Source organism: Nipponia nippon, unplaced genomic scaffold (genome assembly GCF_047370975.1).
Source record: "Nipponia nippon isolate SJK-2023a ecotype South Korea unplaced genomic scaffold, ASM4737097v1 scaffold_24, whole genome shotgun sequence".
Taxonomy (NCBI): Eukaryota; Metazoa; Chordata; class Aves; order Pelecaniformes; family Threskiornithidae; genus Nipponia; species Nipponia nippon.
The window spans coordinates 8,280,254-8,307,236 of NW_028262341.1; the positions used below are offsets into that span (position 1 = coordinate 8,280,254).

General features: G+C 49.3%; 1 protein-coding gene across 1 annotated transcript; it reads right to left on the bottom strand.

Moving 5' to 3' along the window:
* Positions 1-50: 50 nt before the first annotated feature.
* On the bottom strand, positions 51-25,956 carry FRMPD1 (FERM and PDZ domain containing 1). The gene is made up of 15 exons (XM_009464923.2): positions 25,724-25,956; positions 24,748-24,905; positions 22,617-22,719; positions 22,168-22,213; positions 19,535-19,642; positions 15,301-15,396; positions 12,875-13,000; positions 11,608-11,727; positions 11,164-11,300; positions 9,795-9,921; positions 9,302-9,397; positions 7,870-8,052; positions 7,293-7,440; positions 5,777-6,592; positions 51-4,508 (listed from the first exon to the last, which is right to left on the bottom strand). The coding sequence occupies exons 1-15, from the start codon at positions 25,822-25,824 to the stop codon at positions 2,173-2,175; spliced, it is 4,701 nt and encodes a 1,566-aa protein (XP_009463198.1). The 5' UTR covers positions 25,825-25,956; the 3' UTR covers positions 51-2,172.
* Between the last annotated feature and the right edge of the window lie 1,027 nt (positions 25,957-26,983).

Below are 26,983 nucleotides of genomic sequence, written 5' to 3' on the forward strand. Positions count from 1 at the left end.
CTGGAAAGGTACCTGGGATTTGATTGTGCGCTGCACAGAGAGCAGTGACGTATTTCATAGCCACAGCAGAAAGCATTTTTGATGCATCTAAGCCGGTATGTTACCTCAGCCATTGTTGCTAAAAAACAACAAAAAAAACCAAACAAAAAAACCAAACCCAAAAACCCCCTCACAGTCAATGACTATGCCTTTACCACCCACTGAAGGACTTGAAGGTCTTCTGAGGTAAATTACTATCTCATACGCTTACGTGTTTTCATTTTTCCTTCACATCGAGGGCCTTTTACACCACCTGGAACTGGGTGCCCATGAGACAGTGTCAGTAGGGTCTGCTGCTGCAGCAGCTGTTGGTGGACACAGGGTTTTGCTCCCCACACAGGCTGAATGTGTGTTTGCCGGTGGCTGTTGCTTAGCTGTGCCCTCTGGGCTCTTGTCCCATGGGCTCTTCCAGTTCTTACTCTTCGTGTCCTCCCGCTCATCAGCTGTTGGTGTGTCGTCAGAGGTCTGCACTTGTGCATCAGCGTAAGAGACTTCAACTTTCTAATTGAGCCCCGGAGTTTGCTAGGCAGCAGCATACGCCAACCCAAACCACCTGGCAGTGCTGCCGTCCCCAGGGGCTGAAGGTCCTTTGGCCACCCTGTCCCTGCACAACCAGGAAAGCAGACTGCCCTTGGCTAGCTCGCTTGCTGCCTGTAGGCACACTGTGAGAGTAGCAGCTGTAGGGGATTTGGTGTAGGGCTGCTGAAGGTTGCCGAATTCCTATGGGTGTTTGCTTGCCTGGCTGTTAGTCTGCTTGGTTAGGGAGGTCTCTTACGAGTGCTGCAGCACTCCCTTCTGCCCCAGCTTCCATCCTCTTCCGCACCAGGGTTCAGCTGAAGGACTTGCCCTTTACTCCCTCCAGAAGCATTAAAGAATGAGCAAAAAGCGAGGGTGGCCTCCCTCAGATGTACAGAGCCACAGGACAATCCTGTCCCCATGCTGCCCTGGTGCTTGGGGAGATGCGGTGTGCATGGGCAGAGCTGGCCACCTCTCGTGGCCCGCCCATGCTCCTCTGCTGCCCGATGCAACCCTTCCATCTTGAGCACGCTCAGCTGCAGCAACTGACCTGCTGCAGGCATCCCTCGGAGACAGCCAGCGCTCCCAAACAAGCCCGTAAGTTTGACAGCAGCAATCGTGGACCTGCCTCTGGCCTCTTCATCAGGGGGCACCGAGGTCATGCCTCCAGCGCTAGAGTGAATTCACTAGGGATGCACAGCTAGATGACCTTTAAGGGCAAACACATTATACGTAGCTATGGATATATAGCACATGACGGAAGAAGGAGCTACTGACAAGGTTGGGAAAAGGGGCTTGCCCTCGCCTAGGGAGGCCAGTGTAATGGGTCATCTCCACAGTTGTAAAGATGGCATTTCAGTCTCGGGGCTTACTCGTTCCTTCTGGAAGACGCGGATCCATAACTAGCATGGGGGGTTAATCAGGGACTTTCTCAAGCATCAGCAAACGGAAACAAGTGCTGGCTGACACACAGAAAGCGCATCAGAAGAGCAGGATATGGTGGTGTCTCCCTTGCCTGGGACAACCCTCTCTTCAGCCCTCGCAAGGAAAAGCAGTTAAATAGAGCGTAGCTTTGTTCCCAAAGAGATTTCCATTACAAGTCCAGACACACTCAGCCACAGAAGGTGGACAAAGCAGCTTGGGTTCGTTCATGCCAGGCCAGGGTGGGAGTTGACGTCACTCCACAGTCTGCCTGGAGAGTAAGGAGCGAGAGGAAAGGCAAGACAAAAGGATCCTGTCTTTCTCCACAGGTGACAGAAGGCAGCTAAGACAACACCTTGAGACTGGCCACCTGCAAGGCCTTTGGGAGGTGAGGGACAAGCCCCAGGCAAGATACATAAGCCACTGAAGTACTCTACAAATTTGCATATTGCATACGGATTGTGTACGCAGAATTGCACAAAGCTAGGCTGGCGGGTGGTATCCCCTGCCCCATGACCACCCCCTGGACAGGGAGGCTCTTGGTGGAGCTAAGCTGACACGGACGGACACATCTTTCCGTGACCATTCTCAAGCTGTGGGGCTAAACATCCTGTCGGGAGAGCCTGGTAGTGGACAGAGGGAACATGGCTGGGCTCTTCCCCACCCAGTGCGCCCATGTGCCACCAAAAAACCCCGTCACAACAACGGGGGTACCCTGAACTGCTGCAGGAGACAAAACATGGCAGCTGTAAGGGCTGTGTGTTGGCGGGCAAGGAGCTTGGCACCCAGATCCGGGCAGCCTTGCCTGCAAAGCTGCTGGTGAACAGCCTGCACGAGCTGGTGGTAGGTGCCCACCACGTCCACGAGCGCGGCCCCGAGCTCCTGCTGCCTCTGCCTGCACAGCTGGCAGTGCGTCACCTGGAAGCAGGCCACTGCCAACTGAACCAGGTGGTCAAATGTCACCCTCAGCGCAACCTGCAGCTCTTTGAGGGGCTGCTCTGTTTTCAGTAGCTCCTGGCAACTGGACAGCAGGTTGCAGGAAGCTAAGCCAAGGGCACCCTTGCTCTCAGCGCCCTGCTCTGCACATTGATTTTGCAGATGGGTTGCTTGGTTCCCAGAAAGCTTCCCCACAACCTCCTGAAGCTCTGTGGTGTAGGCTAGGAAGCAAGGGAAATCTGCAGGGCTCATCCATGCTTGGTCCTTCAGCTGGCTGAGGGCTTGGACATGAGGGTCCTGCCCTGCCACATCCCTAGCAATGGAGACTGGGTAACTGCCCACAGGGGTCCCAGGAAGACTGCGGCTGCTGGATGGTGGGGTGGTGAGGGGCCCCAGAAACATGCTGCACATGGGGATGGTGGTTTCATGTTCCCCGCTGTCATCAGGCCTGTGGAAGCAGCTGATATAGGACAGCCGACAGCTGCACTTGTCCATCCCAAGCTGTGGTGGTGATGTTTTCTTAATTGCGGAAAAATCCAAGGACCTGGTCATGATGGGGTCAGAAGGGGTCTGCTCATCCTTCTTGTGGTTAAAGCAGAGGAAGGAGTGTTTTGAATCCCTGTGGTCTCCTGCTCTTTTCCCCAGTGAACCCAAGGGAATTCGGTTTGAGGAGACGGAAAGCCCTACAGATGAAGTCAGAGGAGAGTCCTTCCTCACCTCAGTAGCCTGTTCTGTGGGAAGGGGAGTCTGAACAGGCCGTGGCTGTTCGTGAGCCACATTTCCTGCCTCTCTCCTGGGCTCTCCTGCATCCAGCCCCTGGCTGCTTACCAACTCTTTCTCAAAGGGTGGTCCAGCTGGGGACGTTTGCATCTCCCTTCTGACGGCATCAGCCCCCAGGCACCCACTGGTCTGCTGGGATAGTTCTAGTGGGATATCTACCCTTTCCTGAGATGGGCTGGGTGATGTGAGGTCTGTCCTCACCCCAAATGAGAGCCAGAAGAGGCGAGTTAAAACTCCTGAAGTGCTGCTGCAATCCATTAAGAGCTGGGTTGCATCTGGAAAACCTATGTGATTTTTATTGTGCACTTTCCGTAAGGCCTCCTTGTTTATCGCTTGTCTGCTTTTTGCCTGTGACAAGGCACTGTCACTGCTGTTTTCAGCACAGCTGTCACAATTAGCTTTTCTTTCTTCACAGGGAGTTGGGACAGGCTCCTCACATGCTCCTTGCCTCCCAGCAGTGGGGAGCAGTTCCTGGGCCACCTCATGGGGAGAGGCCACGCTGGGGCCATGAGCTGATGGCGGCAGTGTGTGTTCATTAGCAGGGCAGGTCACCTCTTGGCCCAGGAATGGGGGTGCATCGCCAGCCTTGTTCTGGGCTGTCATCGCCTCACCCACCTCCTCCAGTGCCACGTGGGCCAGCCAGCCTCTGGTGGCCACACAGGTCTCCTCACTCGGCCACCCAGTATTTGTCTTTGTGGAAGACCTTGCCCGGGCAGCTCTGCTTTGTCCCCCAGGAAGGGGCACAGCTTCCTCCAGGGACAGGAAAGGTGGATGTACAGCACTTGCAGGCTGGAGGCCACCGTCCACAGGTATGGCAATGCCTGCACTCTCCTCCCAGTGCTGGTCACCCTGCAGGCGAACAGCTGCAAAGGAAGAAACCACCAAGTCAGTCACTGATTTTGTTTCCATGGTGTCAGGCTCCATTTCCATCAGGTCAGAGGAGGGGTTTGTGCTAGCAGTGTCTCTCTGGGCCAGGCTGGCAGCAGGAAGTCCCAGCTCTGCATCCTTCTCGATGTCCTCTGGGGAGGGTGGAGCGAGGGGCTGAGCAAGGAGTGGTGGTGGTGGTGGCCAAGAGGAGCAGCTCTGCAGAGAGCCTGGCAAAGCCAAGGGGAAAGTGACCTGCGAGGTGTAATCGGTTTTCAGGAAAGATCTCCTCTTCCTCAGGTTCTTGGCGTATGTCAGCTCCTTCTCCTTTCTGTGTTTCTCCCTTGCTGTCTGCCTTGTCATCTGGTTTTCCCCCAAGCTGTAACACCTTGGTTTCTTTAGGATCCCGGAGGAGTTGTCTCTACCCTCCCGGCGTGTCATATTGTAGCCTGCTGGCAAGAAAAAAACATACAAGTCAGGAAATAGCCCCAGGCAGCAGAATATCCATGCATCTATGCAAAAAACTCTTAACACAGGTCCTGCAATTGCAGACATAAATGTTTGGCAGCAAAGCCTGGCTCCCAAGTGCCAAAGGAGACTGTCTCTTATGTTATGATCAAGCACCTACTTGGAATCAGCTATGTCAAGAAAAATAGAGTCTGGGCCTGTGGCTACAAAGACTGAAGTCCAGGAGTAGTGATGAAGGGTGCTGGATAGTCTCTCCCCTTGTTTACTGGAGTCACTTGATCTGACTGAAGGTAGAGCTGTAATTCTCAAGTTAAATTTGGTGATATTGGCAGCAGCTACAGAGAGCACTGCCTACAGCTGTAGATTTATTAACATTGAATAGAAACATTATCAGAAATTTCCAGCCTGGATAGTTAGATGATAAAAATTTCCAGAATTACCGTTTTATGCCTGAACATGGTATTGTTACCGTGCATGAACGCAAAAGCCAAAATTGTTCTAACTACACAAAACAAATTCTTAAGAAGTTCAGTTAACATTGAAAGAGCTGGTTATTTCAGAAAGAAGAATCCTCTCCTTTCTTAAAAAATACAACTACCAGGGAGCTGCTCAGCCACAGGACTCCTTGACCCAACTCCATAACATGCCCCTGACCCCAAAATTATTTTTGATCTTGGGGGTGCATGGAACAATAATGTTTTCCAGCTTTTAGCTCTCCTCAGCTTGAAGGAAGATAGCAGAGTGAAGGTACTGCCTAACAGTGGGAATATTTGCCATAAAGCTCCCTGTCAGTGCAAGAACACACATCTTTCCTGTGTTCTGTTTCATCACTCTTGTCATCACTGAAGGTTCAGCCTATGTAGAAGGATGCACAGAACTTACTCATGCAGCATGCTGGCTTCAGGATCAGGCAGAGCCATACATCAGTATTCTGGAATTCCTTCAGAAACCTGGGGACTTTCCAGAATGCCAAACTCATTTGAAAACTGACTTGTTCTGGGATCCAGTGCTTGGATGTGATGACAAATCTCCCTGCAAAGTTGCAGCTCTGACCCCTGTGTGCACATCCACTGTATTTCTGCTGAAGAGTGGCTTATGAAGAACGCGTGTTCAAAGGTCCTTCAAAAATCTTGGGATAACTATGAAAAGCTGAAAGATGATCCCTCCAGGAAGACTGACACGGGGGAACAGGCAACACCCTAGCCCAGGGGGTGGAAGGAAGGTGACCTGCAGCGAGTGGGTGAGGGTTTACCTGCCAGGGCATCCGGAGGGCTGAGCCTGTCTGCAGCATCATAGAACTCCTCCTCAGAGCTGGTGTCACCAAAGCCTGGGGGCGGTTCCAAAATGAGGTCGCTTGCCTCTGCTATCCGCTCTGCTCCACATGGTGCCTCTTCCTGGGCAGACCCATCTTTCCGAGGACCTCTTTGAGGGCTGTGACCGATGTTGCTCCTCTCCACACTGCCTGCAGGGGATACGCTGTAGCACAGGCTGTAATAGCCCATGGTGTTTCCCTCAGACAGCTTGGTCTCCAGCACCGACGCACCAGTGTCCTCCCCTCTCTGCTCAGAGGGGCTGTCTTCACACACAGGCTCCTCTGCCTGTGGTACCTGCAAGAAACAGAAGTAGTCTCTGTTTTCTGCCTTGCTGGAGCCTCCTGCAGCACGAATGGGGAAAAAGCTCTTGTCTGAGCTGCTCATCTCCTGCACTGTTGGTGTGTAGAAGTGGAAGAACTCTGGCCTAGAGGAAGAGCAAGCTTCTAACTCATCTTCCTCCAGTGCATCCATAGAGTCACTGGAGCCACTTGTCTTAAACCCTCGGCTCTCGGTGTTGGCTGAATCTGAAGCCTCGGATGTGCTGTCTGTTGCATTGTCACCCCCATCACATTGGTCACTCCCTCCAGCTTGGGGCTTTGTGCTGTCCTTCTCCAAGCTGTGGAGCTCTCCCAGCTCCTCCTCGTTGCACACAGGATAGGCGCTGCTGTATGCTATAGGAGTGTCCAAGCAATGCTCTGAGGAGGAATCCAGTTCCCAGGAGTCTTCAGAGTCACTGCAGGTTCGAGATTCGTACCCTGGGATTTAAACACATCTATCAGCCTGTCCTTTGCGGTGGCAAGGAGGAAGAGCCAGACAAGGGTTATGAACTTGTCTGCGCAGCAGGGACTCAAAGCCCAGAGAGCTATGCCCTCATTTGCTCATCAGCAAACAAGGTGAAGATGCAATCTGACCTGCAGGACCATAACCTGACAGTGGAGGCTTGGTCCCTCCTGCCTGCTTTGCCTGGTTTTACTGCAGAGCAGTACCAGAGGGAGCTGCAGAACAGCAGCCAGCTAACTCGCTGCCTAAAGCCTCAGTCTGCAACTCCTATGAGGCTGGAGTTATCCTGACAAGGGACAGGACAGCATGGCAAACAGATCCTCTCTCTCCTGGCCAAGGTATGCCAGCAGAGGGGAAGTTGTTCAGGAGGTTGGTAAAAGAGCTCAGTGACAAGTTTGCCATTTCGACAACAGGCACTCACAGCCTTCACTTCTTGGGAAAAGGTGACAATTACTGCTGCTCTTCCCCTGCCCGACATGTCTGGGGTTGATGGAAAGGTGGGACTGCCTGCACCAAGGCTGACAGTCTTAATAATTTGCAGATGCCACTGCACACCCCTGGGCTACTGTTCTAGCATGATGCTATTCCCAGGAGGGAATAACACCTCTAATGCTGGAGGATCCACCCACTTTCTCCCCATCCTTTGGCAAAAAAATGGCTGGTCTTTTTTTAAACCTTCTTCAGCCGAGACACGGTGCAGTTGCTGTTTTTTCTCTCCCCAGGTAAATATGGAGACATTTGCATCCACGAACAGTCTGTAATAGCCAATGATGAGGCAGACAAGATCTTTTGCACTGTTTGATTCCAGCAGCAGAGTCAGCAGCTTTTTTGGGAGGCAGAGGGGGGTAAGAAAACAGTAAAAAATGTTAGCATAGACAAATATTGCTTGTACCACAACCTGCAGGAATATGCTGCACACTGCAAAGACATTCCCTCTCTCCTGTACCACCATCATTGCAGAGCACTCTGTTTTTGCATGAGGCACAGAGAAAGAAGAGAAGCTGTTTTTCTCGCATTTTGTTTCTTTGATATGTCTCACTGATGGAGGACAGTAGGAAGAATCACTTTTCTTCAGTCATTTTGTATTCTTCCTACAAGCTTTCCCTTCTGAGTCTGTTCTAAGCCTTTTGTACTGATGACACCATCAGCTAAATGTCAGATTTTGAAAAGAATAGATGGTGTGAATGACTTCCCCCCTTGTTCTCTGGCCCTGACATGGCCATATGCTGGCCATCATGAAAGCACTGCTTACCTTCAGATCCTGCAAGTAGATTTTCACCATGCTCACTTTTTCAGACTCCTCTGTAAGCTCCACCCTGCTGATGTTCGCAAACTCTGCCAGACTTGTTATGATGTTGAGCTTATTATTGACAATCTGGCTCACCCCGTACTTGGCACCCACCAACAAGGCAACGTATGATTCTCTGTCTTGTAGCTGTAGAGGAAGAGGTTAAATCTGTAGCCAAAATCTGAGCAGGAACCCATTCACCTGTGCTGGGCAGGGACTCCTCAGCCACCCAATCTCGTGTGGTATCTTTTAACACTAGACTCTACAACTGGGCTGTAACCAGCTGCAAAGGGAGCCCCTCATTCCTTACAGGCTGTCAGGTCACCTGCTCCCGGCCATTCTCTTCTCTGGCTTGGGGACCGCCAGTTTCCCTGTGCCCCCAAGGCAGATGGCCCCAGAGATGCACCAGCCATTTAGCAGATCCAAAGAGGTGGTCAGCATCAGGTTGCTATCATCAGAAGTGTCACCTGGCAGGCTGTGCCAGATGGACCTAGCAAGACCTACTGGAGCTGGCTAGAAACTTCAAGAAGGCATTTGTGGTTTTGGAAGAAATGTCAACAGTTTCTGTTGGGATCAGACACTTAAAAAAATGAATTAACGCCCATATAATTTGGCAGAAATATTTCAGTTTGCACACAAGTCTAGGCATTACTGCAACCCATCAGTAAGGCCCTCTTCTGGTACAGACCTACCTACACTGCTCAGCTCTCTGTACAAAACAGCTTGTGGTCCACAGTCCAGTACAGATCCAAGTGGGGACGGGCAAAAAAAAACCCAAGAAGCCTCTTCTGAAAAGAGCACTGTTCTTTTTTACAGTAAGGTTTAAGTGTGGCCAGTGTCTTTTCCAGAGTTTTTGAACCCCCCCCAAATCTCTTAAGTACTTTACGACATACAAAATCTAGACAGAGCTTGTCTGAAGAGCAAGAGTCAAAACTTTCAATTAGAAAAATATGCATAATTATTGTGTAGACTGGTATGTTATTCGCTTCCATGGAACTATGCTGAGTTACCCTAGTGGAGTCCCTTACCAATATTTGTCATGATGTCCCAGCATAGGGAAAAGCAGTATGACTGGAGCTGGCTGAAACAGCATCACCAGAACTAATTTACATTTTCTACGAGCATCAAAGCAAAGACAGGGAAGGAGACTCAGTAAGAGGTTGCTAGTCTCACATCAACAATCAATTTAAAAAAATATTTAAACATTTCTTCTTTAGACAAAGTTTGCTTTGGTTAAGACATGATCTTACCCACTGGGGAAGAAAAAGGGTTAAAACTGCTTCTTGTGCCTTGTCTTTGCAGTTATTCTCCAAGTACACTGCCGTAAGAGATGCACAAAGCAAGGCAATAAGACAGTATGCCAAAACCCAATTACATAAATAAACAGCACTCGTACCATCAGGGTGGCATTAAAGATCTTCCCGTTGTACATCTTCAGGTCTCCCAGTATTTGCAGGTAGCTCAGGCGCACTTGGACTGCTGCGAGCATATGCTTCGTTTTGCAAGAGAAGAAATACTGTTTAGAAACATGACAGACAAATAAGGTTTGACAGGCAGCCTGTAGGCTACAAGATGTTCTCTTCATACAGGACTTCGTATTTGACCAACACATCTAGTTTGGTCTGGATAGGCAATAGATCTGTACAGGACCATGCCACATTACCACATGTGCCAGCTGGCAACCCACAAGCAAACTGCAACAGAACACACTACGCAGGGAAATGAGAGTGCGTGCGCAGCAGAGGAAGTTACAAGAGGAAAAGAGAGGAGAAAAGCCCCAAGTGGTCCCATAGAGAGGCGACCCATGGAGGAAAGACATTGCCTCTTCGGCCCTGACAGATGCTGCCGCCATCCTGGGAGGCACCTTCAGCCCCGGGGACACACACTACCTTCTGCCGAGGGTCCAGCAGCACCTGGTTCCGCTTCATGTGGTAGGTGATGGCCTTCTTGATATCCTTCCCTCTCATGTTTCGGAGCAAAGTTGGTGAGATGAAGTTTTCGATTCCCCAGTCCCTCCTGCCAGAAAAATGGGAAGGGAGCAGAGGGGGTCCCAGCTGCGCTGTCCCCCAGCAACACAGGAATGTGCAGAAGGGCAGCTGGCCAGAGGCAGAGAAGGGCAAAGGCACCAGGCCAGTCCAGGATGCACCGAGCCTTAGGGTGCTGTAACATGTCCGGACAGCTCATGCAACGTGACTGCCTCACTCGAATTCACTTCTACATGCATCTGCTACTGGGTCAGGAGATGGGGTTGGAGGAACACATGCTTTCATGCAGAATGCCTGTTTTTTACATGGTTATACAAGAGACAATCTACAAGCTTAGTCAGCATAATGGTCCCGCTCTGTCCTTGCCACCCAGAGGCTGAAGATTCTGTCTTTACATTCACTTTACTTTGGTTACAAGGTTATTACATTTTAACACCTCCAGTTTCCTAGACCCAAAAATGCGGGCCATCTGTTCTGCTGAAGAGTTTACTCATCCCAAGCATTAAATATTCAGGAACTAAGAATGCTGCAGTTGTCTGTAGTTGCTTCTCAGTCTCCACTAACTGCGCATGGTTGGGTATGTCTGGCTGTATGCAAGTAATCAGTGGTGATTACTGGCAGAGGCTCAATGGTGCAGTTACCACACAAATGTCTGTTACTTAATGACTGGCCCATCACGAATTCTTAAAGCAGGGTTGTTCTTTAGGGCAAGTGTGGTCTAACAGCACTGACATGCAGCACAGTACATCTGCTGCTTGTGAAAGCATTTTTCAGTATTTTTTTCCAAATCCCATTACTTCACAGAACCTAGCACTTATACTGAAATTAGATATTTCTGATACAGTTCTGGTGGACGAAGAGATGTAAAGTACTGGCTGTGCAAAGTTGGAGATTATCCTCTCTCTTAACTACAGCATGCAAATCTTAGTATACTGGCAGGAGCAGCCTGGGTAACCATAACTATGTGAGAGATTTGCAATTTCATGTCCCTGCTCTAGCTACAGATCAGAACCAACCTCTGCTTAGGGACATGCTCAGATGTTATACTGTCCATATTACTCAAGCAGCTCAGCAGGTTAAAGACACTGAAGCTCATGAAGCCACCTTGCCCTAAAATGTCTGGCACAGTAAGAGACTGCAGTCTGTTTGGATCAGAGACAGTCTTCCATGCAGAGCTAAACACTGGGCAAACATAAGAGCTGATGCCACTTTTAGTTGGCTCCTTCTTTTGCCAGGCTTAGTCACAACATAACACAGAAATCTGGGAACTTACTCAATGTATTTCAAGGATACTTTCTGTGGCTGAGCACAAGCATAGATCCTCTCCTGTATGTGCAGGGCAGCCAGACGTAATGCCACACTGCACTTCATTTCCACAGCAAATCTTTCCTGAAGCACATCGCTGCAGCTCTGGAACAAACAGAGCTGAGTTAGCATGATGATGGGAGCTCAAGAAGTCAGGATAAGACCTCTGATGTAACTACCATGCATCAAATAAAGGGAGCCACCCAGCTCATTTAAATCTCCTTCTGTTAAAAAGCCAAGCATATTAAGTTGATTCAAGACTTTAAGGCACACTGAATCCAAATGCTCTGTTCTTAAGTGCTCTGCATTTCACATTCCTATAACTGAACTGGCCTGAAGCATGCTTTGTTTTAAAGCAGAAATGAGAATTGGGTGAGAAGAGATCCTGAAGCGTGGAATGCCTCAATTTCACCTGCAAGTAGAGATATTCAAAGGCAATTGGGTCTTCCTGCAGGAGGTCTAAGGGATCCTTTGGGACAAAGCAAACTCTGAAGAGGCACCGGTAGTCGTGAGATTCTCTTTTTTGGACCACCTGCAACAGACAAACAGCATCATGCCACAACTATTGCTGTAGTCCCTCCCTTCATAAATGCATAGTAAGCCTCTGGCTTGTATGAGCTCACAGAAATCATTTAAAGCTACTGGCAAGTGGGATGGCTGCAGATTAGCCATCGTCCTTAGCAAATACAAGGAGACATTGCTAATTTTATCTTTGATTCTTTTTCTGGCTTTTGCTTCTCCCTGTGGTAGCTTGGAAGTCCTTTGACAGCAAAACTTCATTAAATATCCATTGATATACTTGCAGTATAACCAGGACAGAGGCTTCAAGGCTGTATGATAATAACAGAGGAAGGGGCAAGTTTCTCTGCTTTTAAGTTCAGTCATAAGATACAGCAGCCCTAAACAGACACTTGCATCATCATTATAATGTCAGTACAATGTTAAGACCCCTGGGTTATATATTAGCATATTTTATTCTGGGCAAATCCCATACAGGCTCACCAACTGCAACAAAGCAGAAATTCTCAGGCACATGTGCTCAGTGGTTGGACAGTGTTAGCTATCAAACTTCTCTGCATCACAGTGGATCACCAACCAACTAAGTCAACAGTGTGGAGATGAGACTCCCACGTAGGCACATTCTCACAAATTAGATTAGCCCAGAATTACTAGTGGAGCCACAGAATTACTAACAAAGCTAACCTCTTGTTCACAGAACACAAACTTTTGATTTAGAATTTGATCAAAGTGGCACCCGGCTGGGGTAACTCTCTGACTACCTAGGGAACTGCAAATAGCTGGGTACACAGCTATTTTAAGACTGTCTCAAATAGTCCTCTGTAGATGGGCCTATCTGACAGGTGGCACAAAGCATGCTCATCCCCGACTGCTCTACACGGTCCAAGCAATACCAGCCCATGGGTTTTGCTCTGTGGGCTCTCTAAACAGAGTGAGATGCTTCTGAAAGTGCCATTTCTCCAGGGGCTCTGGTTAATGCAGTGGTAACACATGCAACAGGCAGAGAGAAGATGACAGCACCTCTGGAGATGGGGCCAAGCTCACTCCCTCTTGTGACACCTGCAGAGCTGAGCTCTCTTTGCACCTCGCTGGCCACAGTTGATTGGTGCTGGTGCCCCCCTCCAGCATGGCTGCAGGGGCATGCGAGGGTCTCTCCTCACCTGCTCGATGAGCTCCTCCTCATGCAGCAGGTGGATCTTTGCCACGTTGTACTGCTCCTCCAGAGCGAGGGCAAAGTGCGCAATGCTCTGGATGGAGAGCTTCTCCTTCAAGGTGAGAACAATGTCCTGGGAAGGGAAGGCACATAGATGGTCAAACAGAATTTAGACACACTTGCTGAGCACTGCCAGCACACTGCATGAATGTGGATGATTCTACATGCTGGCAGCTGTGTGGGACAGCACTGCAATGGCAGTGGCCAGACACAAAATTCTCTGCAGCCAAGAACATGCTTGGTGCTGCAACACCGGGCGAAATTTTTAGTGGTGTTTCACAGGAAACCAGTGCCTATACGATATGCTGCCTTTCCCTCTTCACTGACATCTTCTGAACACATTGACCTCGACAAATGACAGAGGTCTCAAGGTTAGAGAAAGCCTGCAATTTCATCAGAAGTGGAGGTACGGGAGATAGCAACCTCTTTGGGACACCAAGCACAAGCTTGGCAGTTAGCTGCTGTGCTATCCCAGCTGGATGTCTGAGCAACGAACGAATATGCCAGCCAGGCAGTCAGCAGGACAGTGGTCAGGGCCACCCATGTCCACCGATGCCAGCCAGCTGGTAAGGAAGGGAGTCAAGGGAACTGCAGGGGAAGCACAAGAAGCACAGATAAAGGGAGGACAACACATTTCAGTAGGTCTGGAGGACAACGTAGGGAAACTGCAGCTTGCTGTGGTAAGAGTGCAGTAAGATGCAAACTTCAAGGTGTAATAGGCATCAAATCCATTTCCTAGAGTTGCATGTCCTGGGCTGTTTCATGCTGAAAGTTTTGGCCTCTCAGTTTTTCGTTTGGTGATGTTGGGCACTTTCTGTCACCCTTGATCCAAATGTTTCCTGTTAACTATTCTAGATTCCTAGAACTCTACGACACTTTTTGAAGAAACTACAAAGAACTGGCAAAAAAACACTTCTCCCCACCAATAAACAAGAATTTGAGAGCATAATTGTAAAAATCTTACCAAATTTGACTGAAACTGGTGTTTCAGTTGTATGGAGAATTCTGTTGGAATGCCAAATGTCATGGAAATAACTGCGTTTATTTTTGCGAAACAGAAAACATTACATAAGGCTTGACTGAGTACAAACTGAAAGAGAACTCCTTTGACTCACTCCAACCTCTTGAGGTAAGCATAAATGTTTGACTCATCTCAGTTTTAAGCAAGGATCTCTCAAACAGCAGAGGAACTTTTGAAAACACCTAACTTAGGAAGCATTTTACCCATTTGGGTGTTTCTGTGAGGAAGCTGGTGAGGGCTGCACTCAACTCCAGTCGGGAAAAATTTGTTCCAGTTCCTTGCTTTATTTCATTCTTTTATTTTCCTCTGCCCTGCAAGTCACAAGACTTGCAGAGACTTACTTGCATGAGAGACCACAACAGTTTTGTGAAGTTTGGATGAACTAGACAATAAACTCCTTCTTTTTGAGGAAAGTTTTAATAATAAAATCTCCTTGCTTTTCCTCTTAACATTCTTTCAGCCTAATAACTCCAGAATGTCTGTCCATCATGCATCTTTTCCACAGCAACTGCACTGCTGCAGGACATCATATATCCTTTGAAGAAGTTACGGCCTCCCATCACTGTGCACAGGCAAATCTTATTAACTCCAACATAAACACCGAGCAACTCTAAAGATCAAGCTAAACACGGCAATTATGGGAAGTGCTAGATTAATGGCTCTGGAGAGCAGCACCTTGTATTTTGAAGAGAACGATGGTAACTTGTCTATAATGCCTCCAAGCACAAGTGATCCTAGGGAGATGGTACTGCTTTTCCACCTCATGGGGTTAATCAGTTTTCATGTCTCCCCAGGGAAATGTTTCCACCAGTGCAGACATGAGACTGGAACGCGGACAGGCACTTTAAGTAACAACTGGCACAATTGCACTTGCTGAGTTCACATGATACCCAAACCTGGACTCCACTTTCCAGGTCCCAAGCCAGGAGACTTGTTCTCCCTCTCAGGGATGCACATTGTCACTGCTATATTAAACAACCTCCTCTGTATTCTGCCATGTGGTTTCCAAGGAAAGCAACGTTTGTGTGGACAGCTACTGATTTGCCAGTCCCCCATCAACCCATCCTCTTGCCCAACTTCAATCATACTTTACAAAGCTGTAGTGGTCTCATAGCCAAGTTCCTGCAAGTTCTGTGAAAACTGGCTGCTGAGAAGAAAACACAGGTGAACCAAAGCAATGCTTCCTCTGCAGGAAGGGCATGGAAAATCCAGCATGCTCAGCATCAGCCAGCAATCCTTTTCCCACTAGCTGGCCAAAAGAACCAAGAGATTGCAAGTTCCACTGCATGCACCTTTGCTACTGGATTGAATTCAGGTGGTGGGAACAAAGACACACAACCAAGCATCATTACCTTCACAGTAGTGCTCGTCTCAAACCTGAAAGCCTTCGTCTGTCCATTTTCCAAGTATACCTTGAGAACATTGGGCATACAAAGAAGAGAATTCCCCTGCAGAACAAAAGCAACAGCACTAATCCTTGGACATTAGGCCTCAGGGCATCAGGCTGCTCCGCCTGACACAGCACATCCTAGTATAAATGAAAATCTTTCTCTGCTTTTGCATCTTCTTCTGTGGCACCAAGCTTTATTCTTTGATTATGCTTCTGGCATGAAACAAGGGAAAGAGAGCATAACAAATGCCTTTACCATAAAACTTCAGCCAGTGCAATAGCTGCACATAGCCCAGACATGCTCACTGTTCAGTTCCCACATGGCATATAGTGAAAGCTGAGAGCCACCCTCCCTGCTCATTACCAGAAAAGCAGCGATGTCTCCCAGAAAAGACATCTTCCCATTACTGGGCACCAGACAGCACTAACCCCTACACTGCCACTTTCCCACTGGCAGCAGCCATGACTTCAACTCAAGAGCTACCCAAACCCTCCATGCTACTATGAATAGATCTTGCAGACCACAGGAAGGCTGTAGGATTCTGCTAAACATGCAGTGGTACTTTTTATTGAGCATTCCCCTAATATTTGTGACTCTGGGGCTCCCCAAACAGGAGATGATGTCACCAGAGTTTCTTGAGATAGGTCTCAAATGCATTAGACAAGGCAATGACTCCCATAGCAAAAACACCTCCACTGGATGCTCTGAGAAGGGTCTGGGAAGTTGGCCTCTGTCCTTCTGGGGCTGTCTAGAGTTGCACCTTTCAGCCTTCCACCTTAGTCCTTTAGTAGAGCTCATCTGCAGCTTCCTTCTTGCTTTCAGCCCTATTCTTCTTGTTGTTCAGTGCTGAGAAGGTTTACTCCTCCACCCTTGGACTTCCCATTCAGTGTATCTTTCTTATGTTCTCAGACCAGCACATTCCTCCAATCTTAAAGAGTTTATCTACTTGTCATGACAGTCTCAAGGTTGAGAATGGCATTTCTAAGAGGATCTTTCCTATGTTTCATTTGCTGTGCAACACCTTATAAATGTCACAATCTTGGTCCCTCTTGATAGACAGCCCATATACCCTGGAAGTACTACCAGAACAAACATAAAGAACTTCTGAATCTTGTTCCTTGTTCCTTCCCTTGTTACGTTTTGTGGGGTTCAAGCTGCCTACAGTCATCACTAAGAAAAAAGAGTGAACACTGCCACTATTCCTGAGTGCAGGCTCAAACTCCTTCGTGCTACGTAGCACAACACACCACATCTTTGACAGGCTTTGGGTCCTCCATCAATTTCAGAAAAGTGATGCTGGCTGACACCAACTGCACATTTTCTCTGGTAGCTCCCACACCTGCAGGTTATCATATGAATGGGGCCCTGTACAGCCAGCACAAAGCAGAACTTGAAATCTATATAGAAATTCATATACAAATTAAGCATTACCACCCTCCTGGTCAGATCCAATTAGCTGGCCAGAACACTCAGATGGGATTTCTCTCCTTTTTTGCAGGCTCTAATAGACCACTATGAATTAATCGTGAAAGCTTCTGCTATGGCTTAAGCAGCTGTATCTGTCCTGTTTTGCCTGGTGCAAGGTTGATGTACTCCATGTCACAGCTAGGCACACAGCTGCTAATAATACACTGACTGATGCTGACCTGTGGATCCTAAGGGACCTGTCTTTTGCATATCATTCAGTTATATGGAAATACATAATAAGTTTGCAACAGAAAATGGAGGCTGGATAGCATTGAGACTTATTAACAATTTATGTTTCCAAACTGGAGTTTCAGGTTTCAGCTGCAGAAGGCAGCCTCTGGTTTCCTTCCAGTTGCCACAAAGATCATTTAGCAATGCTCCATTAAGATGACAAGAGTAGTATATTTACTGAAACAGGAGGCTTTGCAGTTTTTCAGGGCCATAATACCCATTTTGGCTGTCTTAATACATCAGTCCGCTGAAAGGAGAGCAGTTCTAAAACACTCAAGCAGAGTAGCTGCTCTCTACGGTGAATAGTGCTTTTCCAGAAAGAAGTCATAAATATGCAACAAATTTATTTACTCTTCCTTTGTGCCAGTATTTTACTGTTCAAAACAGGGTCCATATCCAAGTGGTGAAAAGGGAAGCTAAGACCAATGGGACCCCAACACCCGAACGAAGTTCTCTTACCTTTATGTTCTCATCAAATGAATGGCAAACTATATATTGATTGCATCCCTCCTCTGCACTTGCAAAGGTATGATTAACTTAGCTCAGCAGAATATTGATACAGGCTTTGTAGGAAGCGCAGAGTACAGCGTTCCCTCTGGGAGTGCCTTCTTTGGACTTCTCAAGACCTACCTCGCAATCGGTAAGTGAATGGCACAGATCTGAGACCTCCATGTGCTGCAACACCAGTGCCTAACCTCTGGCTGAAACAGCCCTATGGCAGCTCCCAAGCAGATACTAGCCTGAATCCCCAGCTATAAGAAAAAGCAGAGACTGGCATTTTCAGGTTTGGCTGTACCCCACGACCAGCCTTGCCCAAGGCCTCTCAGTCGTCTCTGCCTGGGACCACTTACAGAGCACATCCTCCTCTTCCCTGTTCCCTGCCTTGTGAGCTCTGTGGCCTGTGTGTCACGTCTCCCAGCCACATGAGCGGTCCAGTACCTGGCGTCTATGTCAGGAAGGGTGGCCCTGCTGGCATAATGCTCAGGCAGGATCCCAGACAGACCTGTCATTAATATCTGAGGGATGTGAACACAACCCTTGGTAGAGTAGAGGTGAGCCTTGCAGCAGCTCCAGCACATCTGGCAACAACTTGGCAGGAAGGAAAAGATCCCAGAGACTAGAAAGACTTACTGGCAAACGTGTCAGGAGTCACACCTGACCCTCTCCTGCTCTGGAGAGCAGGCCAGAGAAGGAGAAGGGGCCCCAACATGCCTGGAGTCAGGCACAATTACCAAAGCATTCACACTGTGCCTGTCTAATAGGCTGGTGACATCCATGGCACCTCTGGCTGCACCTCTGCCCTGGTGGAGGGGGAGAAGAGGAAGCACCTGCCACAGGGAAGGCTCTGCCTGGGCTGGGTCAGGAGGGCTCCCTACCACCAGAGATGGGAAACAAGAGACAGCCTAGAAGAGAAGAAGAAAAGGGCCTAGTGCCTGGTACATCATCACTGCAAAGTGCAAAGAAGGAAGGTTTGGTTAGACCTGAACAACTGAGCAGCACTACTGAGCAGGGGACAGGAGTGAGGGATTTTGACCACTGAAATTTTTCATTCCAAAGGGAAAAAGGTAAACTCAACAGAGTTAAAGACTCCCAACTGACCCTAGTCCATCCCAACCACATTGAGCTTAGTAAGTTACACAGAAAGAAAAAAGAAACATTTAAGAGCTGTTCTTACTTCAGGGAAGCTAGAATTGTTCTCACTGCTTGTTCTTTTCTACTACAGGCAGACCCGTATCTACCCAGCTCATTTGTTATCAGTGCTAGGAACCCTGTGATAAATTTGCGGCTTTCCTCCAGTGAGCCGTGATCTTGTTTCACCTAAGAACAGATTGGCTCAGTTTACAGACGGTCTATTATGAAGGGAGCTGTGAGTGCTCTGTGGAAACCCTCTGCAAGGATATGAAACACAACAAGCTGTCACCCTATCAGCTGGAGAACGTATGTCAAATTTAACAGCAAAGTCACCAGTACCAAATTCTCTGAACACAATGCTACCTGAACACTGCTGAAGGCCAGGAAGAGATACCCCAGCTACTTTGGCAGCAAATACACCTGGCATGTACAATAGGATTCACCTCTCATCTTTAGGGTTAGGATCTGTCATGCCCAAACTTTAGTCTAGGTTTACTACAGAGAGATTAGCACCTCAATAGATGACTACTACATCCCACAGCTCTGTAATGCTGGTTTAAAGTTTACCTGATGGTAAAAGAACAAATGTAGTACATGCAGGTATTTTCCATTAGTCTAAGTAGGCAAATCAAAGATAAAACCCTCTGGAGATGCCAGTGCTTCCCCCTGATCACCAGTGATCCTAGGAAACAAGTTCGGACCAGATGCCTGGATGCATATCCAGGGCAGACTAGCACAGTGAGGGTGCAGCCACTCTGTAGGTCCTGGCCACGTTAACCCAGCCCAGCATCTGTCTGCAGGAGTGACCCATTTCTTCCCAGCATGTAGCGCCCACGGCGCCCGGCTGCAGCCATGCCCCGCTGACCTGTGTGTGTCCATTCACCAGCACTTCCTCTGCAAACCGTACTTTCACGGGGTTTGTTTTTAGCCTTGCCCTCTTCTCTGCAGTAAGAAACGACGACTTAGGCCCGCCCTGAAAAAACAACAGCACTCGGTTAGCAGCTCAGTCTGTTGCAGTTACGTACAGGAGGCAGAGGCCCACAGTACAGGCAGGGGTGCGATCACAGCCTGTGCTGGAGCTGCTCACACCACACTGCCTCGCACTTACAGGAACAGGTGTTGTTAGGAGTTTCTCAGCGTCCAGGCTTGCCACATGCCTTTTCGACCTATCTGGGCGGTTGCTGCCTTCTGAACCCAAACCCAGCTGTCCAACAAGTGCACACGTGTGCAACACATGCTGTACACACTCCTAATTTCACTGCGTGTTACCCAGTTACTGTGTTTAGGCATCTCCCCAGCTCCTGCAATGAAGCCAGGATCCTGCAGAACGACTGTTAATCTACCAACAGCTGGCTTGCAGTGGGGCTACACTGTACCATAAACCTACACATGCGGAGTGCCTTGCAGCGACAGACAAAACCCCCATCAGTGTATCACAAGAACACAGCCGTGTATGCAGCACTTCCCAGCTCAGCTGGGGTTTCTAGAGCATACTCTCATATTGCAAATGTTTAAGAAAACTGCCCAGGGCTAAAAAGGCAACTTGACTTCATTGCACTGTTGTCACATAACCATGCTTTCACCGTGACAGGGGCCTACCGAGCTCACAAGACACCACACGAGCCTAGGAACCACTGAGCTCTTGTGCCGAAATGTCCTGCTCTTGTGAAGAACAATATTCCCTAAGAACAGAGGCAGTATCCCTCAGTATCCTCCCAGACAACTTTGAGGTAGAGCAATTCCTACATTCTTGCCAGAGGCGCAGGTGCCTCCCACCCTGCCGCAGCCCCATCCGGCCCCAAGGCCATTTGGCAAGGACGGAGGAAGGGAGGCAGGCAGGAGTCGCTGTGCTTGGCCAGCAAGCCCTTCCAGAGTCTGCCGGGCTGTACGGAGCATCACGCCCCGCCGCTGCCCAGAGGAGGGCCAAGGCCTCCCACATCCCTTCTAGTGTGGCCAGAGCAGCCCCGGCAGAGGGTCTGGTATCCGTCGATGGGAGGCGTTACCTCTCAGCTCTAAGCACAGCTGCCTTCAGAGTGGGGCAAGAGCCAACCCCAAACCCAAGATCAGCCTTGGCTGTATTTGGAGGTGTCCTTAAAGTGACCTGCAAAGGAAAAAACAAAAATGGGTTCGTGCCCCATTTGCTTCTCGACAATGCATGAAGGCCTGTGAAGGGTGTTCCAAATCCTGTGAAGGATTTTCCAAATCCTTTTCTCTCTGAAAAGCCATTGCATTTTCCCCCTTTTGGCAGGCATTCAGGTCTCGCATAACTAACGCTTGTTTTTCTCTTTATCTCCAGAGCCAGCTCAAGCACTGGGAAGACTGACAGCCAATGTACTCGGCAAGGGAGATCGGGTTAACAAAAGAGGGAAGCCACTGTGCAGTGGGTTTGCTTAAAGTTTTTCTGGTTACTTTGGCTTTGTGCACATCCATTGAATGCCAGCACCTGGGAAACTTTGGGCAGGAATAATGTATTTAAGAGATTTTCTCTTTAATGTACCTTTACTGAATGGCCAAGAAATTTCAGGACCTTAAGCCTGAGAGCTCCAGTAACTCTTCTGAAGGAATCATCATTCTTGTTTCTCAGAATAAATCAAAATAAAAAAAACTCCAAACAAACAAAAAACACTCCCAAAATGCTTTCCGGGGTGGGGCAGGGGGGAAATCCCCCTCAGGCCACTTTCATACATCACAAGAAGCCAAAAAGCACACAAACCCAATTTTGTCCTTGCTTTGCAGCTCAGCTTTTACACGCATTGAAATCCACGTGGATAAACACATCATGTCAGCAGTACATGCCTTCTGGGGAATTTTATGCTACAGGAATGGGCAATCAGCACAGAAGTTCCATACTAAAACTTTGCTTCTATTCCGAAAGTATGATCCACACCCAGGTCCCAGCCTTTAACCAGATGGAGCCTGGAGAAAAAGGGATAAATTTTTCCAGCACTCAGAAAGGAAAACCTGAAGAGCTTCCAAGGAGCACATAGGACGGATGCTGGGCCTGCAGCCTCGGCACCTGCCTTTCGTGTCCGGGGGGTCCCCATGGCCCAGACAGCCCCAGCACGTGGGGAGTGCTCCAGGCTGTTCGTGGTGGGCTGGCCACAGCTTGCTGAGGAGACCTGCCTCCATCCCAGTCGTTGCAGCCTCCTGGCCCTTGCGGAGCCCGCTGGGCCCTCACAGCGCCTGATGGAGCCTCCAGCTCCAGGCAGCATGGGCTCAAACTGCTCAGCGAGCCTCCCTGTGTGACAGGCTCTGCAAGCCGCCCTGGCCCTGCACCCAGGGGAGCTGTGAAGTTACCACTGACTCCCCCCAAAACCTCCTGAAAGGGCGTGGGTGAAAGCAGAGGACCCTCGCAGCTCCCTCATAGCTTCAGTCGGGCCCTTGCGTCCTGTGTGCCAGCCCAGTCGCCCCACCTTCCCTGCCAGCCACACTGGCGGCTGTGGCCATCTGGGGCAGGGCTGCTGGGAGTGCTGAGAGTGCTGAAGAAAGGCCATTTACCGACGTGCAGCGCAGGACGGTTAAGAGGAGCTCGTCACCGGCTTCCCTGTAACAGAGACATGCAGTCAGCCAGGGTCAGCAGCTGCCTGCGCCTTCCTCCCCAATGTCGCGGCAGACGACACCAGCCAGACTTTTGGACCCTCCGCCCCACTGCGAGGGAAGGCTCTCAGCCAGGCAGGGCGCAGCCCACCAAGCATCACCACTGTACAAGAAAGTGGGGGAACCCCTCTCTCCTGGGCTGCTGTGCCCTTCAGCCGCAGGGCGGACTCATCCCTGTGGGGCAGGCACCCACCGAGCACAGCACCCCAGGAGGCAGCGAGGTCCTCCTCCATGAGGGGAGCCGGCCCCACACAGCCATGCACCTTAGCAACCCTTGGTGAGACCCAGTCCCCACACCTCTCCTCTCAGCCCTCTGCCACCTCGTCCTCATGGGCCATGCGGGACCACACCTGATGAGTTCAGCCGCTCGTTCGACAGACACGTCGTCCACTGTGGTAGAGTTTATCAGGAGCAGCTGGTCACCCGGCTGCAGCTTCCCTTCGGCGGTGCTCCCTGCGGGCAACCGGCATACTGTTAGTCATGACGGTGCAGCACCGGCAGACCTCCTCCCACCTGGGATGCTCACTGCAAGCTCCTCTTCCCACCCGGCACCCACTTGCCTCAGCAACTGCCTCTGGATGGCAAAATAAGAAGGGGCCAAAGGACGTTGAGCCCTGATGCCAGCTGGTGTACCACTGCCCGTCTCCATGCCACCTTGCCCAGGCTGTCCTCTGGCCCCACGAGCTGCCCCTGCACCAGAGAAAATCACTCTTGTGCATGTCTTTTCCCTTGTCACAGCTCACCACACAGTCCTCAGACACCGCCTGCCCAGGGTGCAGCAGGAGGGCTCACAGGCTCTCCAGAAACCACAGGAGGACTGGGGGGTAGCAGCACTGCCTTGCCCATTGCCCGTCTGCAAGCCATGGACCTACAGAGACCTCTTGGGGCCTGGGCAGCTGCCGCAGCACAGTGCTCCCTCCCTGCGGGGTCTGCACCCTGGGCTGACCCTACTGGTTACATCCCAGCAGCTGACCACATACAGCACACAGGCCAGGGCTCGGCGCTCCTGCATGCCACCATCCAGACCAAGGTGCTGCAGCAGTCCCTGGGAGATGTGGGCTGGATTCCCAGCAGAGTGACTCCCCTCTGCCACTTGGGAGAATACGGAGGAGGTCTCCTTAACCACACTGTCTGCTGGGAGGACCCACAACAAGAGCAAAAGATGGTTTCTGAGCTTTTCTTCCAGGAGACCACCAGCCACAGGATCCAAGGGGCTAAGGAGCAGGCGGACCTCTGGTCTGAGAAGGAGGAGCGTCCCCAGCTCCACCATGGCCAGCCTGCTGGCTGAGGCTCACTATTGAATTTGTTTGCCCACTAACCCACCTAGCACCTGCCACCTGTCCCTCAGGGAGACTCCGGCAGCAGGCAGCATACATGAAAGGCAAAACACAAAGACCATCATTTGGAATTAAACACAGGGCTTTTGGCTGTGGCCTCCCACAGCAAAAGACAGGACGTAAAAGGACAGGTTTCTTTGTGCCTCAGTTTTAATAAAATATTGATTCTTTCTGAGTAGGAAAAAAGAAAAGCATAACAGAAAACCTTCTTCCCCACTTCTTAGACCCCAAGACTCTCAGCTAATTTAGCCACATTTCACATGGGAAGGGGCATAAAGAGGAAATTTCACTCAAAAGCACTGTGAAAGGACAGCCACCATACTGTAGTGCCTTTATGCTAAACATCCCACAAGTACGAGCACTTGGACAGGCCGTTCCCCCAGGCAGATGGGGGATGCCACAGCCCACAGGGGCAGCCAGAGGCAAAGCCCAGGCCAGCCCTCCAGCCACCCTCCCCACAGCACCTACCTGCCCAGCTTGGGCATAGTCTTTCTCTGCCTGTTACACTCACACTGACAGGTAAAAAGCAGACATTTTTGTGCACCCGTTAAAAAAATAAAAGGTAAATAAAAAACAGATTCACAGTTTTTACTTCAAAACCCCCAAGCCACCTTAAAAGCAGAGTTACATCCCTCCCTTTTATAACTGGAAGAGTTGATCTGCTTGCCTTAAGCAGAATTTCGCCTGGGCTGCCTGTAACTAGCAGTGATCCTCCCGATGTTACAGGGCTGTAAGCACAGAGAGCATTTTCTACAACAGATCACCGGGGCCACTGCAGAATAAGAACTCCAAGATTAGATTAAATTCTCCCTTCGCATTTCAGATAAAACACCAGAAACAACTTTGCTTTGAAGCAGCTCTTCACATCCCTGAAGGTCAGCTGTGTCCGAGTGCAGGCGAAGGATTAGCAGTGAAGCTGCCATTGGCTTAAATTTGTTCCATGCCATCAGAATCAGGTAAGATGTTCAAGCACTCTGCACACCACAGGCACACAGGCTTTTGCGCTCAGTATTCAAGGATCGCATGCCAACCAGAGGTACCTGAGAAACTCATAAATACCTGGCAGGAGTTTATCACTAAGGCCATCTGGGACAGTTCAGGCTTCTCACACGTGTGATTGTAGGGAGAAGGAAATGGTGCTTACCTGCAGTGACAGATGCAATCGTAAGAGGAAGGTTTGGACAAATCTCAAAGCCGTAGTGATGGAGGACCACATCTTTGTATACTGTGACAGTAAGTTTGACACGGCTGGCAGGCTGGCCACTGTCATCACTGGTGCTGTCTGTCACAGACACTCTGCCCCTGTGAGACAAGAAGCCGGTGATTAATGAAGACACAGTCAGAAGATCATAGAATCTCTTTATCAAAGGTGCATAGCTCCACATACATACACACACCCCCACTTTCAATGGGCTGCACCAATACACAGAGAGGCCAGCACTTCGCTGGGTACCCATGGGTGGCTCTGCACCGTACAGGCCAGCAGTGATCCCTCAGGCTCCACAGAAAGCTGAAGACATCAGACCAGTGGCACCAGCTGGTTGTAACCACCACTCTTTCAGCCACCCCAGCCCAGTGGTCACATGGAGGGAGAACTCCAGGTGTGCCCCACACCAAGCCCTGACCTCCACAGATCACAGCAACACCTTTACCCAGCAAGGCAGCAAGAGAATTTACAGCTCTCCGCTTCTGCCAGGATCCAGTCCAGCTTAATTTTGATTCTCAGACCGTAGGAAAGTAAAACAGCTGTGGGCCAGGATCCCTTGTAAATGCAACCCAGTCTTGCCCTAAAAACATGGGCCAATGGCAAGACACAAAGAGAAGTACAACCCCATCTTCAAGAAAAGTACTTCTCGTATTGAGCAGTATTGTATTTCTGCAAATGTGGCTCACAAAACCAGGATGGGTGAAAGCAGGAACATCTGTCCCTGGAAACCAAGGGGAATGCTTAACATCATTGTTTTTTTCTAGGGACTACTGTATGCATATTTCCCAAGAACAACTGATGCAATGAGTAAGATCTGCAACCTGTGACTGCCCCTGTTTGTTGGGAACAAGCTTGTGCTCTCTCTGATCAAAGGTGATCAACTGATATTCCTTTCACAAAAAAACACGTTTACCTGGATGCACCATCCCGAGAGCGATGAAGCCATTTTGCTACCATTTGCTCTATTCTACATGCTTTGCGTGTCTGGATTAAGTTAGTCTCCAAATCTTCCATCTACCTGAAAGTGACAGAAATCACAGGAAAACAGAACGATAAAAGATCAAGAAAATATTCCAGACACTGTTCAGACTTACCAACACCAATTCACAACTCTTTTGTAATAAAGAGATCCACTGGCAGCTTGGGAAGACCATGTGCTTTAACAGAGGATGTTAACATCTGTAACACTTACTATGATTCTTCCTGCCCATCCAGTCTCCCCTGCGTGGTGCTTTTGGTTAGTCCATGTTGATGGTCATAGTGCATTAGCTTCTCACGGCAGAGAATGATCCAGTAACCTCTGTATTACTTTTTCATGGTTTCTGGATCCAGTGATCTGTTTTCTTAACAAGAGAAAGCTGCCGTACCTAGTGACAGGAAAGCCCTTCTCTGTTTTAGTCTGGCATCTCTGAACAGTAACACGCACCCATACATGGATCCAAACTAGACGCGCTTCTTCCATTGACCATCATTTCAGGGACAAGTACACAGCCTTCAGCCTCAGTGGGCCAAACACTTCAGGGCATGACAGTGAACTTTACAGCCAACTCCTGGCTGCCCTGTGGAGGCAGAGAGCTTGTGTATTCCCTCTCTGTGACAGATTCCCTCTCAAATTAATACAGCCACAGAAATTCTACAGAGAGCAGTAATGAAGCAAGAAACTGAGTGGCCAGTGCACGCTGCTGCACACTGCTGTTTGCACTAGCAGAAGCAGTCTCTAAACCAAGGTCATAAACTCAAACTTGTCTCTGATAAAACTGGTCCAGTGTCCTGATGTCTACTAGTCCTGGAGCTCCGTGAACATATGTCGTTCCAGAAATTAGTAAAGTGAGTGGCTCCTCCTGGATCTTCCATTTAAAAGCTTTAGTTCAACAATACAAAAATGGTAACTCACCCAGCCTGCTCCTTGTACGTGTACCCTCTGCTGTTGATAGGATGTTTTTAGTCCTACTGAACTGAAGAACTACAGCATTAGAAGGGTTTGGCTCAGATCTGGTTAATTCATTGTGACTTTAATTGCACCTAAAAATGTTCCTTCTTTTGAAGATGCAAAGGCTAGGTCAGCTTACAGACCCCAAACTGAACCTGCCAGCCTGCGATTCCTCTATCAAACCAGATAATTTGCCACTTAAACATTGTGCCTTCCAAGATACAGAAAGCCGGTAGCCACATA